Raw genomic sequence first — 14,961 nt, forward strand, 5'->3', positions numbered from 1 at the left:
CTTATTGAAATGTTTTCAGTGTGTGTATCAGTTCTTTTTGAACGTTTTCATCTAATTTGAACAAAACCGTGATAATATTGATAATCGTGATAACTTTGGTCACTTTGGTCACATACTGTTACATCCCTAGTCCATAGGCATTAAAAATGAATGGCACATCTAGGAAAAAAATCTAAACATCTACAATACAGTCTGAATGTGAGAGTATTATTCTGTATGAGGGCCTTGCAAACACTGCATCTACTTCAGCAGCAGATCGCGGAGTCTGACAGGTATGTTAAGTGGAAAGTCCGCCCTGGATGCTGCGTGGATGCACTGTTCATTTAATCTAAAGCGATAAAGTCAGACGGCACACAGCCAATGGAACTTTCTTGAGCGTATCAGCTCAAGGACAGAGAGTTGTAACACTGATAGCGGCTGATGACAGCTACCGCTCCCCCTCCCTCCCAATCTGTTCAAAGTCTGTTCCCCCTAGAGGAAAAGAGTTTAGCCCGGCTCTGAGCATGAGCGTGCATGAACTGTTAGATTATTGACTGGAAAATCCCAGATAAAACATGCCACACATAATACGGCTCAGAAGTGCATAGCATGTTTAATTAGTAACGTTTTCCCTCATTCTTGTATTGACATAAGAAATGACACTTTTATGATGATGTTTTTTATATCTTTGATTTGTTTTTATAAATTTATAAATTTTAAATCATGTTCAAATGAATGATAATTAATAAAAAAACACATTAACATTCAAAAGTTTGAGGTCAGTAAGATAAAAAAAAAAAAAAAATTAATACTTTCATTCAGCAATGATGCATTAAACTGATCAAAAGTGACAGTAAAGACATTTATAATACAAAAGACTTCTATTTCAAATAAATGCTGTTCTCTTGAACTGTATGTTCGTTTTAGAATCCTGAACAAAAATGTATCTCGGTTTCCACAAAAATAATAAGCAGCACAACTGTTTTCAACACTGATTATAAGAAATGTCTCTTGATATTAGAATGATTTCTGAAGGATCATGTGACACTGAAGACTGGAATTACATTTTAAAATATATTCAAATAGAAAACAGTATTTTAAATTGTAATAATATTTCACATTATTGTTTTACCAATTTTTTTGATCAAATAAATGCATCCTTTAGAGACTTTCAAAAACATTTTTAAAAATCTTACCAACCCAGTAGTGTACATATATGCATACATTGATGAAAATAAACCATAAAGATTCACAGTTTTAAGGTTGTGACTACATTTGCTAAGTTGTTTAGCATAACACTGCTTCTAAACCAGGGGTGTTAAATGTTAAATCCATCTCCTCCATGTGAGTTTTGTCATAAATAGCAATGACATCTACAAGTGACAACTGAAAGGACATTTTGGTTTCTGTTTCTATTTCGTCTTGCCCTGCTCATCATAACTGTACATTAAACATTAAATATCTTCTGACTGGCTGTGACTGTGCCACACAAGTTTCACAGTCATTATGAATGGATAAAATAATGATTGTAATTTGTAAGATCTGTAAGAATAAAACGGTGTAAAGACAAGAAACAGATTCTTTTTAGAATAATCACCATTTTCAAACATTGTTCCTCACGCAGTCACACCCTTTTCCTCATCTTTGTCCATATGCTTGCTCTGCTTCTTCTTGTTGCTGGACTGTCCTGCAGCAGGTGTCTGTTTCTCTGCTCCTCCACTGTCTGGTTTGCATTTGCTGGGAGTCTGGCTGTCTTCCTGAGCCAGGACTGTGCCGTGAGCAGGTGTGTTTTCATTAGGACTCGCTCGCTGGCTTGAGCTCAGTTTAGAAAGTCTGTCTCTCATCGCCTTCAGTCTCTGATCCACCGTACACTTCTGCAGCTCCAGCATCACCTGCTGCTCCTGAAAGTGTGGGGAGCATCAGAGACACAGACAGAAGGGGTGAGAAATACATTTTACAATGTGAATTCATTCCTCTTGCAAATATAGTGGGGGCTGTAAAGGGGTCTCCATGAGGTGAGTCAGACTGACTGTTACCTGAAGCGGTTTGTCAAACCTGGGCTCTTTCTTCTCCGGTAGGCTGTGTGTTGCCCTGTAGAGTTCAGAGGAGAGCTGCTGGTAAACTTCATCAAGTCTGTTTATTTCTCTTTCCATACACAGTACCTGAAGCACAGGTTGATAAAAAAAACAGGAGATATTTCCATAGATGTACACTCTTCAGAATAAATAAAACATAACATGCAAAAAGTGCTTTCACTCACTGGGACTTGCGTTTTTAGGCCAGTTTGCCCTCGTCCTGTGCACAAAAGACCCAAAATTGTACCAGTGTTCAGGTGTTTGCAAGGCTAAGAATGTTTTCTTTCAAAAATCGCTCTCAAAATCTCTCACCATCTCCATGTCTGTCTTTTAGAGTTGGATTTAGTTCTTGGAGGAGCTGTTCCAACTTGAAGTATTTATATACTTGAAGTCTAAAATCAATTAAAGTGAATGTTTTTAATGTTTTAATATATTCTTAATGTCAAAACTCACCTTAGATTGGATCCTAACCTCTCTGCCAGCAGGTGTTCAGTGAAATGCGTTTCAGTAGGTATTTTTACACTGAAGAAGTCCTCTACTAATGTCCCAAAGGCCTCTGGTGTGTTTTCCTCATCCATCTAACATGTGAGCAAAAGTCTGTTTTAGCTCTTTCTGAATTTTATACTGTATATATTTCAAACACGTGTCTTACCTTTCCTTTCCTCTGATCCTCAGTGAAAGAGTGATGAAACAACTGCATGCTTAGTGCTGAAATGGCCAAGTGGAAGGCTTTTATGAATTCGAGAGATTTTGAGCCTGTAAAAAAATAGAAATGCCAAAAGAAAAAGGTTTAATGCTTTTTATGTTTGGAGAACTTTGCAGATGTTACTGAAAGATGATACTTACCTCTTTATCAAAGCTTTTATAGAACTAAAAACAAGCATTTTAGATATATTTTATATATGTTTTAATTGTCTTATTTTGTGTATTAGTATCTTTTATGTATTGTACACTACTGTTTAAAAGTCAGTAAGGTTTTTTTTTATTTTTATAAATTAATACTTTATTGCCTAATCCTGGCTTAACCTAAGCCCTGTCCGTGAAACCAGGCCTTAGTTCAATTAGGACATTTAAGTAGTTTTTATAAACATGCCTTAGAAAAAAACAATACTGGTGTGCATCTTGAGATAAAACAAATGCACTGACATATTTTAAGATCAGTTAGTGCAAGTTTCTTTCAGTTGAAACAGCTCAGACTTACATTTATTCTGGGATTAGGCCTAAGCTTTGTTTGTGAAACCGGTGGTTAGTCAGCAAGGATGCATTAAATTGATCAAAAGTGACAGTAAAGTCTTTTACTTGGTAAAAGAAAATCTATTTCAAATAAATTCAGCCACCATATGAATAAATTACATTCTAAAATATATTAAAATAGAAAAAAGTTGTTTTAAATTGTAATAATATTTCAAAATATTACTGTTTTTACTGTATCTTTGATAAATAAAAGCAGCCTTCTGAGCATAAGATATTTCTTTCAAACAAATTTTGTCCTTACGTGACTTGCCTTGTTAAATGAAGGTAAAAGAAATCTGTAGACATCGAAAACAACTATGTAGCGAAGACTAGGGCAATCTTTCTTACCTGAGGTGATATAGGCCATTGAGTGTAAGAGAATGGAGATGAACTGGCCAGCATTTTGAAGCTTCTTCTCTAGGATGTACAGAATTTGATTGGCTGTGTCGTAATAAAAGTCTTTATGGCAGAAGGCCAGCAGGTTATCACAGTGAGAGACTGGCACTGTCCTGGCCAATAGCAGCACGACAGGGGGGAAGGAACAAGCTCTGCTCAGTAAACGCACAACATGGCAGCCAAACAGGAAGACAGCGAAATGCTGTGGGGAAAGGCTGTCAAGGGCAACAGGGATCAGGTGCGATGGTTCACCCTCTGCTGGGCTGATAATTACTGAAGAAGAAGAAAGCAGATGTAGGTCATTACAAAACTCTGAAACGACTAGAAGACCTTACATGACACACAAAACAGATACAATAGATAAATAAAATATATTTTAAATAAATAAATACAATTTTATATTATATTTTTAATTAATTAATTTAAAAGTGCATTTCTACTTTAGCTCACTGAATCCAAATGCATAAATGTGTACCGACCGTCCTCTGTCTCGGACGTGTGGGCGAGAGTCTGGAGCGATTCCTTTATTTCCTGCAGTGTTTTGGACAGAGGCGTCAGAGACACAAACTTGGCCAGTTCCTCTTCACTCACGCAGGGGATGGTGCTCTGCTGTTGACCTGACAGATGAGAGCATGTACTGTGAGCACAGCAGTAGCCCTGGGTCAAAGACTGCAAATCAAGTCTTTGGTTTTTATCAAGGTCGAACCTGGATCTGAGGAAGCTGCCTCTGTATCTGCACCCACTTTAAACTCGGACATGTCTGCAGGAGAAAACTGTAAAATGATACAGAAATACTTAATGGGATAGTTCAGCCAAAATAAAAATGATGTCATTATGTACTCAATCAAACAGGTTTGATTTTTATTCCCCCGTGGAACACAAAAGCTGTAAACTGATGCATCTATATTAGATTCTGTGTATGATTTGTGAATGAATCATTTCAGATTGGTTGTGTTTGAACCGATTCACTGAAAAGAGGTGTTAAAAAGCAGTGCTATTTTAGTATTATTTATATACTATTGTAGTTTTTATTTTATTTTAGTGATTTTGTTATACGTTTTTGTTATTTCTATTGGATTAAGATTTTTTTTAGATTTATTTTTATTTTAGTTTTAGTAATTGTGCTACTTCAGCTTGAACTTATTTTTTCATTTAGTGTTGAAATGTAGGCAACATTTCAAAATGTATTAATCTTTGTCAATGTTAGTTAATAAAAATGTTCATGTTAACTCACAGTACATTAACTAATGTTAACAGATTGAATAATGTATTAGTAAGTTTGAACTTAATATTAACTAACATTAATAAATGCTATATAATTATTGTTCATGTTAACTAATATAGTTAATGTTAACAAATCAAACCTTATTGTAAAGTGTTACCCACATTTTTGCTCAAGTTAGTTTTTTTTATTCTAATATTTACATTTTGTTTTATTTCAACATTATTTTAATAAACAAAAATAATTTTGAATGGTTTTAGTTCACACTAACAACACAGCCCAAAAGAACAAATCAAACGTTACACCAATGGACCACTTTTATGATTAAAGATATAATATGATCTGATCAAAAAAGGATAATAGATCCATTTTGAAACATGTCTCACATTTAAAGAATGACATCCTGTATACTTACAAGAGAGTATAAATAATGACAAAATTTTAGTTTTTACTGAATTATTCTTTTAATATCACTATTATGTGCATTCATTGGTAATCCATGGCTCTGTGTTGTTTTAATGGACTGAAATAAGTAACCTGAGTGTATCCGGTGTGAAGTTCACTCTCTCGAGTGTCTCTGTGGCTGTTTGTTGCTGTGCTGTCCTGTTGCTGCCAGACCTCCCCATTCATCCTGCACAGCACTCCCTCCAAAGATCTCAGCATGGCCTCCATCAGCCCCATCCACAGCTCTGGTGCAAACACAAATACTTTCACAGACCTGTGACTGTTTAAGACTGATACACACATGTATGGCTCGAGTTATAGCAAACTTCTGTCTCACCATGAGCAGTTTCTCCTTTCATCAGAACTTCATTGTCTAGTATTTTTTTCAGCTGGTTCAGTTTTGAGGGTTCCATATTTTCTAGTGTGTCCTAAATACCAGATGTACAAACTGATTAGTTACAGAGATTGATCATGTTATTATTTCCATTTTTGATGCATTTCTTATCTTCAGTTGACTTCCTGTTTCTGTCTTATCCTCAGAGCATCAATTTGCTGCACATGTTCCTGTAAAACTCCTGTGTGTCTTTGCGGTGCTTTGCCAGCTGGGATGCCAGATGTAAATTCTGATCCTCTAACTTGTCATACAGAGTTTTCACATTAAACTCCTCCAGCTCCATTAGCGTAGTTCTGAAACCTTATGGGATTCGACAGAATTCAGAAGAGTTTTTGTATATTTATCCGTTGTCAGGCATTTCAGATGATTGTCAGTTACCTCCTTTGCAAACAGCAGGTTCCTCTGATTCTGCTCCCTCTCCCACCCCTCTCAGACCTAGTGGCTCAGAGCCGTCCACACTACAACACAATACAAAGCACACTCAAAACCATGTGCTATTGATTGCTTTACATGCTACAAGTGAATTTAGGCATCACAGCATAATAATGTGCAATATGAAAAATAGCTTTTCATTTTGAGATCTGCTAATGTAACAAGGTTTCTAAGAAGATATCAACTGTTTTCAACATTTATAGTAAGAAATGTTTCTTGAAGACCAAATTAGCATATCAGAATGATTTCTGAAGGATCATGTGACACTGAAGACTGGAGTAATGATGCTGAAAATTAAGCTTTATCATCACAAAAATAAATTACGTTTTAAAATGTATTATAATAGAAAATTATTATTTTAAATTGTAATAATATTTCACAATATTACTGATTTTATTGTATTTTTGATCAAACAAATGCATCCTTGGTGAGCATAAAATTTTTAATAATATTTCACAATATTACTGATTTTATTGTATTTTTGATCAAACACATGCATCCTTGGGGAGCATAAAAACTGTAATAATATTTCACAATATTACAGATTTTATTGTATTTTTGATCAAACGTGCATCCTTGGTGAGCATAAAAACTGTAATAATATTTCACAATATTACTGATTTTATTGTATTTTTGATCAAACACATGCATCCTTGGGGAGCATAAAAACTGTAATAATATTTCACAATATTACTGATTTTATTGTATTTTTGATCAAACACATGCATCCTTGGGGAGCATAAAAACTGTAATAATATTTCACAATATTACTGATTTTATTGTATTTTTGATCAAACACATGCATCCTTGGGGAGCATAAAAACTGTAATAATATTTCACAATATTACTGATTTTATTGTATTTTTGATCAAACACATGCATCCTTGGGGAGCATAAAAACTGTAATAATATTTCACAATATTACTGATTTTATTGTATTTTTGATCAAACACATGCATCCTTGGGGAGCATAAAAACTGTAATAATATTTCACAATATTACTGATTTTATTGTATTTTTGATCAAACACATGCATCCTTGGGGAGCATAAAAACTGTAATAATATTTCACAATATTACTGATTTTGTATTTTTGATCAAACACATGCATCCTTGGTGAGCATAAAAACTAATAATATTTCACAATATTACTGATTTTATTGTATTTTTGTATCAAACAAATGCATTCTTGGTGAGCATAGGAGACTTCTTTCAAAAACAAAAACAAAATCTTACTTACCCCAAATATAGTGTATACTGGTCAATATTTGATTGTACATGCTTGTTTCTCACATTTTGACAATACTGTTGCCATTATCTGACACTCATAACATTAATATTAGTAACATAAATAATTCAATAACACTGTTAAATGTAATCTTTGGCAAATCTCAAAATTAATGTCTATGTTTGATACTACTGTATACATTATAATGCTGTGATGCCTAAATTTATGTGTATCCTTTAAAGCAATTAAAGGCAGAGTAAGTGATTTCTGGTAGCCAATGTTGATATTTGAAATCACCAAAACAAACACGCACCTACCCCAAAAGGGTCTTGCCCCTATTTTGATAGCTCCGCCCCACATATACGTACGCAACCCAGGCAACGATTAGTTTTGTGAAACAAAGCAAAACCAATGTTACACCATGTCTACGGACGTGAGCGGCGCGGCACAACAAATCCCCGACAGAAAACTGCTGCCAGGTTCTATTTATGACGTGCTGACACACATTTCAAATGGTTTTCAACGGTCGTTTGATCGCGTCCAGTGTAGGCAGACTTTAGCTGTTGTAGACACAGTGTTACTCACCTATTGAGAAGAAACAAAGCAACCTCGGCGTCCGATCGCAGGCCTCCGCTCCTTGAGTTCTCTCCAGCGCTGGAAAGCTGATCCGATATTTACACGGGTCCTACTTCTTGCCTTATCCTTCCGCAGACGTTTTCCTCTTTAGTTTTTTATCCGCCATCTCTATCTTTCTGTCACTCGGCTTGCTAATGTCCGTCCCATGCACTGAAAGCTCTCTCCGCCACATCACGAGTAGACACGCCCCTTATTGCTGATTGGCTACAAGTTTGTTTTGCGATTCGGCCCGAATCAGTTTTCTAAAGTGTCTTTGAAAAATCACTTACTCTGCCTTTAATTTTCATTTGATTTTAGAATAATAATAATTTATCAATTATCAGCCATTACACGGAAAAAATAAATAAATTGGCATATATATTGGCTAAGATGTCAAAATTGTAATATCAGTGCATCCCTAGTATTCTTGTCCCAAACTACTTGTGAATATCCCTTTGTCAAACATCATGAAACCTCAGCAACAAGCAGCTGACTTACCTTTCTGTATTATAAACATATTCAATAGGAACACTGGGTACACCCAAGCTGCGCCACTTGGGCTTTGGCCTCCCTTGAGCGATGAGGTTGGACCGATTAGGCCTCAAGACAAGAGCAGAGGCTGTCAACACTATTATCAGCAACACCAACAGAGACGAGATCCCTATGGAGAAACACCAAGCACAGCATGTAAAGCATTCCTGTTAGCAAGAAAAATGCCACTTTCTATGTCAAAGCACCCCAGTTTTATTGTTGACTCACCTGTGATGAGCCCCCAGTCTGGAAGCAGGTTTAAGCTGTGTTGTTTAACAATCCCGTGTCGCACAAGCTGTGCAGGGGTCGTCGGCTGGAACGCAGCCGTTGTGGGATTGCACTCCGAGCCCTGTTCACTCACGACCACTATCAGACTCCAGTCCGGCACTGCGTTATCCAGGAACACATACTTTCCCGGCTCCATGAACACATGCGCAAATCTAATAAGATAAATCAGATGCATATCTGTTTTGAAAGCTACATGTGATATACCCATCTAGTCTTACCTGCTGGAATTTAGCTGTGTGTGTTTGACAAGATGCTGCAGACGTCTAAATGCCCCAAAATCCCAGTCAGGGTTACTGCTGAACAGGTGATCCTTCTGGTACACTGGGAAGTGACTGTAGTGGCGGTCTAAATTCACAGAATGACATGAAACATGCATACCATACACTAGGTATCTTTTATTATTAGTGCTGTATTTGACAAAGCCATACCGGTGTGGTTGATGGTGAGCTGAAAGATGAGCATATCATTTGGGGACAGACATGCGATGGGATTTGGGATCCGTGGAAGAGGCTCGGAAACCTCATTCTGATCAGCATGTCGTTTCTTCCTGAAATCTCTCTCCAGAATTTCAACTGGTTCTGAAAGGAAATACTGCAAGCTTTAATGTTTTAATGAAGGCATAATGTACGGTTAGACAGTCATTACCACAAAATAAACCTAGACAAGGTGTTCTTGTACCATCTTGAAGGGTTTTTTTTGTGTTAATGGCCAGCTGACTATAAATGATTCTGCTTATTTAAAAGCTAATAAATAAATGTGAAATACTGATCTAAAATTTATTTGACATCTTGAGAATGCAGCAGCATAGAACTAGCACAGAATAGGAAATATAAAGAATAGAAAATCAGTCACAATCATCAAATATACACGGGTCGATCAGAATTAAGTATTACAGAGGGCCGTGTAGTAAAAAATGTATAATAACTGTACTACTTTAGTAGGTTCAGTTCGTTAACATCAGTTAATGCATTAGGTATCATGAACAAATAAACAACTTTTCACAGCAATTGTTAATTTATTTGTTAATTTATAAATGTACTGTTGTTCATTGTTAATGTTTATGTTTGATCAGAATACATTGTCCATTTATACAACTGTATGAAATATTAATGTAAACTACTGTTAAAAAGTTTGGGCTCGATAAGATTGTATGTTAAAGTTTTATGTTCTGGACTATTTTGATGAAAGATTTGGGCAAAATGTTTGAGCCTGGAGGTCAGATAAACACTGGCAGCTTACCTCTTACTAAAGAATCAATGAGCAAGGGGTCTTTTAAAATACAACCAAACACTCCCTCAGGAGCGAACTGGACGAAGTGGATCCTTCCAATGTTCTTGACATGAACATCAGGTCCTAGTACATTTATCATATTCTGAGAGAAAAATGAAACAATGTTATTTTTAGTATGAGTTCACATCAATAAGCACAGTATAATAACTGATAAATAACAATGAATTGTCTTTTTAATAGGTCCAGATCTCACCCTGCTCCAGGTTTTGCTTTCATCTGCGGCTTTGATTCTCAACAGTAGCTGTCCGTCTGTATCCAGTCTGGCAGAGAGCACCGGCAGTGTGGACACACATGAAGAGTTACACAGCTCCTCCGCTGACACGTACCTATCGCAGTGACAACTGCAGAAAAATAACAAAAACGTCTCGTTATAAGAAAACATCATTAGCCATGAATCATTCTATGAAACCATAGTGGTTAAGTTTTAATAATGTGCACCACATTATGCAAAGGATAATATGGTTAGATGGTCATTATCATCGTGAGGAGGTTTATTTTACATTAATGACCAGCTGACTGTAAATGATAGATAGATAGACAGACAGACAGACAGACAGACAGACAGACACAGACAATATTGATCTAAATATTTTATTACTTCAGAAGACACGGAACTAGCAAAGAATAGGAGATATCAGTGACAACAATCAAATATACAATGACCAATCATAATTAAGTATTAAAGAGACATGTAGTAAAAAATTATAATAATTGTAACACTTACTAGGTTAAATTTGTTAAAGGGGTCATATGATGCGATTTCAAGTTTTCCTTTCTCTTTGGAGTGTTACAAGCTGATTGTGCATAGATAAGATCCCTGAAGTTGCAAAGACTAAAGTCTCAAAACCAAAGAGATATTCTTTATCAAAGTTAAGACTCTGCCACGCCCCCCTTAATGCATTTAAAACTTCTTAAAGCATTTATTAATTAATTTGTTAAAGTTTGTAAATATGGTTTTGTTCATTGTTATGTTTAATACACTATAATACACTGTTAATAATAATAATACACTTGAATACACAATATAATACAATGATATAATACACTGTTAATTTATACAACTGTTACAAATTTTAATGTACACTACTGTTCAAAGGTTTTGGGTCAGTAAGATTTTTTGATGTTTTTGAAATAAATCTCACATGCTCACCAAGGCAGAATTTACTATTTAAAATAACTTTTTCTATTTTAATATAACTTTAAAATGTAATTCATAACCGTGATGGCAAAGCTGGATTTTCAGCATTATTACTCCAGCCTTTCAGTCTCACATGATCCTTCAGAAATCATTCTAATATGGTTATGTTGAAAACAGTCGAAAATTTTTTTTAAGCAAAGTTAATAAATAGAAAGTTCAAACGAACAGCATTTATTTGTTACTTGTATTACATATAAATGTCTTTACTGTAACTTTTGGTCAATTTAATGTGCTCTTGCTGAAAAAAAGTATTAATTTCTGTCAAAAAAAAAATCTTATATACCCCAAACTTTTGAATGCCACTCTATGTAGCAATTAGCATAAACATTGAAATAAATAAATACTGTAAATGTATTTTCATTCCAAGCTAATTATACCTAAAACTTGAACCTTACTGTAAAGTGTTAACATTATAATACACAGAAGTCTCCCTCCTCACTGGAACAGCAAACTTACATGCCCATCCCAACATCCAAAGTCCCACCCTGAGGTCCACATGTGACGTTACAAGAGTAGGTGGATGGGAAAACACATTCCAGCGTAGAGGTCAGTCTCACTTGACCTGCCCCACAGCGCTTCTTCACCTACACAGAATGAAGAGCTCCTTACTGTCTTTTCACACAAATAAACTGAAGAAACACAGAGCATTTCTTCAGTGCACACATCTCACCTCAGGCTGACAGTCCAGTTCACTGTCTGCGGTGGAGCTTTTGAAGTCTAATTCATTGTAAAAGACAAAACCGGTCTTACACAAGCACGACCCATCTGAGTGCTGGAACGCACGGTTTTTGCCTATGCAGGTACAAGAGGACGCCCCTATGAAAAGAAACAACATTACATGCTATGGTTTGTTTTTTAAGAGTATAAAGGGTCATTGATTTTGTAATCATGTAATCAATAAAAATAGTTGTAGTATAGTAGTAGTGAAAAATGTATATGATTTAAATACAAGTATTTCATTTTTGGAATCTGATTGCGTAATCCAGAAGACATACAGGGCCAGATTTACTAACAGCTTGCGCCAGCGCGAACCATCTTTTGGCATTAAAATAGTACTGTCAGGATTTACTAAAGACACTCAATGAAGAATTAGCACCGAAAAGGCATGAACATAGTTAGTTTTGCGCCTGACCTTATTGAATACGCAAAATTTATGGGAGTAGAGTATTAAAATTAATCATGCAACATTTGCGCTCGTCAAATTACTGGTATTTGCACCACTATTTAACGCCCATAAAAGCATGTCTTAAAGCAGGTGGTAATTTGCACTGCTCTTGGTAGATTGCGCTGGCCATTATGGAAATGATCTAGCTGCGTCTGTGTTCTTTAATGTGAGCATTGTTATTAAATCACCCGCAAAATTTTTCCCTCCCATCGGCTCCCTAACCCTAACCCTCTAACGCTAATTTGCCCTGTTTAGTAAAACTGGCTCCTAATCTGTTATTACCCAGCACTGCCTGCATTTTGCATTTTTAAAGGCAAAAACACATTCTGTGTGAATGGCCCCTAAGGATAAAGAAAGTGTCTTAAAAACACACTCTGACCTGCATCTGAGGTGGACGAACTCCCACAGGGGAAACAGGCTCTCTGGGCGTGCAAGTGATTGAAGGTCTCTGGTGGGCATTTGTGACATTCCTCAAGTGATTCAGCACTAGTGCAGTTTCCATATGAGCCAGGCGGGCAGGGAACAGGATCGGAGCTGCCTTGTGGACAAAAGTAACCGACTGGACAGGGTTGATCACTATAATGGTGTGAGCCTAGTAAACAGATCATTGAAATATTAAACATAATCAATCAGCGCTGCTATTGTTTGCATTATGGGAGCTCTTCAGTGCTGACCAGGAGGGCAGTGATGTCCTGGAGGGCAGAGGAGGCACTGGAGGTGAGGGGAGCGACTGGGCCGATAGGTGCCGGCCCCACACAGCACACAGCTACTCTTCTGAGACTTCCTCAACGCGCTGGTGTTCAGCGGCATCCAGCCATCCGGACAGGACAGCATGGTAGAGCTGTTGGCTGGGCAGTAATGTGGAAAAGTACATCTGCAAAAATAATTTTCTCTTAATCATATTTATATTTAAATTAATATAAGTGAGTGATAGGAAAAGTAAAAATAGAGGAAAGGAATATCACAATTAATATCCAATATTGAAAAACCTCTCATTGCAATATATTATACATCCCTAGTAGGTTGGTGCTTACACTTGCTGTGGTGAGCTGTAGGTGAGAGATCCTTCAGGACAGTAGTATCCTGCAGGACATGGTGTGGGATCTCCTGTCTGGGGTCTACGGTATGAACCAGCTCTGCAAGGGGTCTCTGTGACTGAACCTGTATGATGGATCACTTTATTACACTTCACGGTTATAATATGTTCCATTTATACACCTTTTAGTGCATTTGTAAATATCAATCATGTAGAAATCACAACTACCTGCAGGACATTCGTAAGAAGCTCGACATGGGATGCCTGCTGTATTAGGCTGGCCCGTGGTGCGAGAGTCTGGGCAGTAGGTACCAGGAGGGCAAGGCTCACACTAACTGACAGCAGCTGCCCCTGCCTGTGCCCTCATGGTGCCTGCAGGGCAGGGCACGGGGAAACCTGTCCCACTGCACCAATGACCCGGTGGACAAAGGAAGCTTGAGAAATCAGTGAGCCCTAGGGAGACGGTTATAAAAACAAAGTTTACTGATGACAGGAACACAAAGATGTAAATTAATGTAAATCATCATTCTGTCCAAGAAATGAAGCAAGTATATGATTATCTATAGTATGTTATATAAGATACGCTACTGTTCAACATTTTGGGGTCAGTAGGATTTTTTTATATTTTTGAAAGAAGTCTCTTATGCTCACCAAGGCTGCTTATATTTGATAAAAAATACAGTGAAACGCATGATGTTGTTAAATATTACTATGATTTAAAATAACTGTATTCCATTTTTAAATACTTTAAAATTAATTTTTTTCTTGTGATGTAACACTTTTCAGCAGCCATTACTCCAGTCTTTATTGTCATATGAAATTATTCTAATATGCTGATTTGATGCTCAAGGAACATTTCTCATTATTATCAATGTTGAAAACAGTTTGAAAACTGCTTATTTTTGTTAAATTGATGCATTTTCAGGATTCTTTAATAAATTAAAGTTCAAAAGAACAGCATTTATTTGAAAAAGAAAACCTTTGTAACAATGTAGAAGTCCTTATTGTCACTTTTGATCAATTTAATGCTGAATTTTTTTTTTATAATCATTTTACTGACCATAACTTTTTAACTGTACATAAATTTATGATTATATATACTATTGCAGTGTTTCTCAACTGGTGGGTCGCGACCCAAAAGTGGGTCGCAAGACCATTCTGAGTGGGTCGCGGAGTGTACAGTTAAAGTGCCCCTATTATGCCATTTCCAATATTGCCTTTCATGCAGTGTATAATGTAACTGTATGTGAATGTAAACGATCTGCGAACAACTTGAACCTGCCCACAAACACGTCATTCTACTGACAACTGCTTCTCTAATCTCGGGGAGTTCAACGTGGGATTCACAAAACGCTTGCTGTTGAAAGATGGATCAGTATCCTGTTTATTTGGACCAGCTGCTCCACTGAATCACAACCTGTAAGTATGATAAATAA

General features: G+C 36.5%; 1 protein-coding gene and 1 long non-coding RNA gene across 2 annotated transcripts; both read right to left on the minus strand.

The window, feature by feature from the left end:
- Nucleotides 1-1,409: 1,409 nt before the first annotated feature.
- LOC107709100 (uncharacterized) lies at nucleotides 1,410-4,441 on the minus strand. Its single transcript, XM_016513505.1, has 9 exons — nucleotides 4,390-4,441; nucleotides 4,163-4,300; nucleotides 3,636-3,956; nucleotides 2,707-2,810; nucleotides 2,526-2,632; nucleotides 2,367-2,446; nucleotides 2,240-2,274; nucleotides 2,016-2,141; nucleotides 1,410-1,880 (listed from the first exon to the last, which is right to left on the minus strand). Exons 1-9 carry the CDS (start codon nucleotides 4,439-4,441, stop codon nucleotides 1,596-1,598), a joined length of 1,248 nt encoding a protein of 415 aa, XP_016368991.1. The 3' UTR covers nucleotides 1,410-1,595.
- Nucleotides 4,442-13,291: 8,850 nt separating this feature from the next.
- Nucleotides 13,292-13,937, minus strand: LOC107709111 (uncharacterized). The gene is made up of 3 exons (XR_001636441.1): nucleotides 13,754-13,937; nucleotides 13,524-13,650; nucleotides 13,292-13,363 (listed from the first exon to the last, which is right to left on the minus strand). It is a non-coding gene; the product is annotated as an uncharacterized LOC107709111 (long non-coding RNA).
- Nucleotides 13,938-14,961: the final 1,024 nt, after the last annotated feature.

This window comes from Sinocyclocheilus rhinocerous, unplaced genomic scaffold (genome assembly GCF_001515625.1).
Source record: "Sinocyclocheilus rhinocerous isolate Xijiao unplaced genomic scaffold, SAMN03320098_v1.1 scaffold626, whole genome shotgun sequence".
Classification (NCBI taxonomy): domain Eukaryota; kingdom Metazoa; phylum Chordata; class Actinopteri; order Cypriniformes; family Cyprinidae; genus Sinocyclocheilus; species Sinocyclocheilus rhinocerous.

Bases quoted from the DNA above. Each gene is read 5' to 3' on its own strand.
- LOC107709100 (XM_016513505.1), bottom strand. From the start codon at position 4,441: ATGTCCGAGTTTAAAGTGGGTGCAGATACAGAGGCAGCTTCCTCAGAT. The intron at 4,301-4,389 runs GTTCGACCTTGA...CTCATCTGTCAG, and splicing joins GGCAGCTTCCTCAGATCCAG to GTCAACAGCAGAGCACCATC. The intron at 3,957-4,162 runs GTCGGTACACAT...CTTCTTCTTCAG, and splicing joins CACGTCCGAGACAGAGGACG to TAATTATCAGCCCAGCAGAG.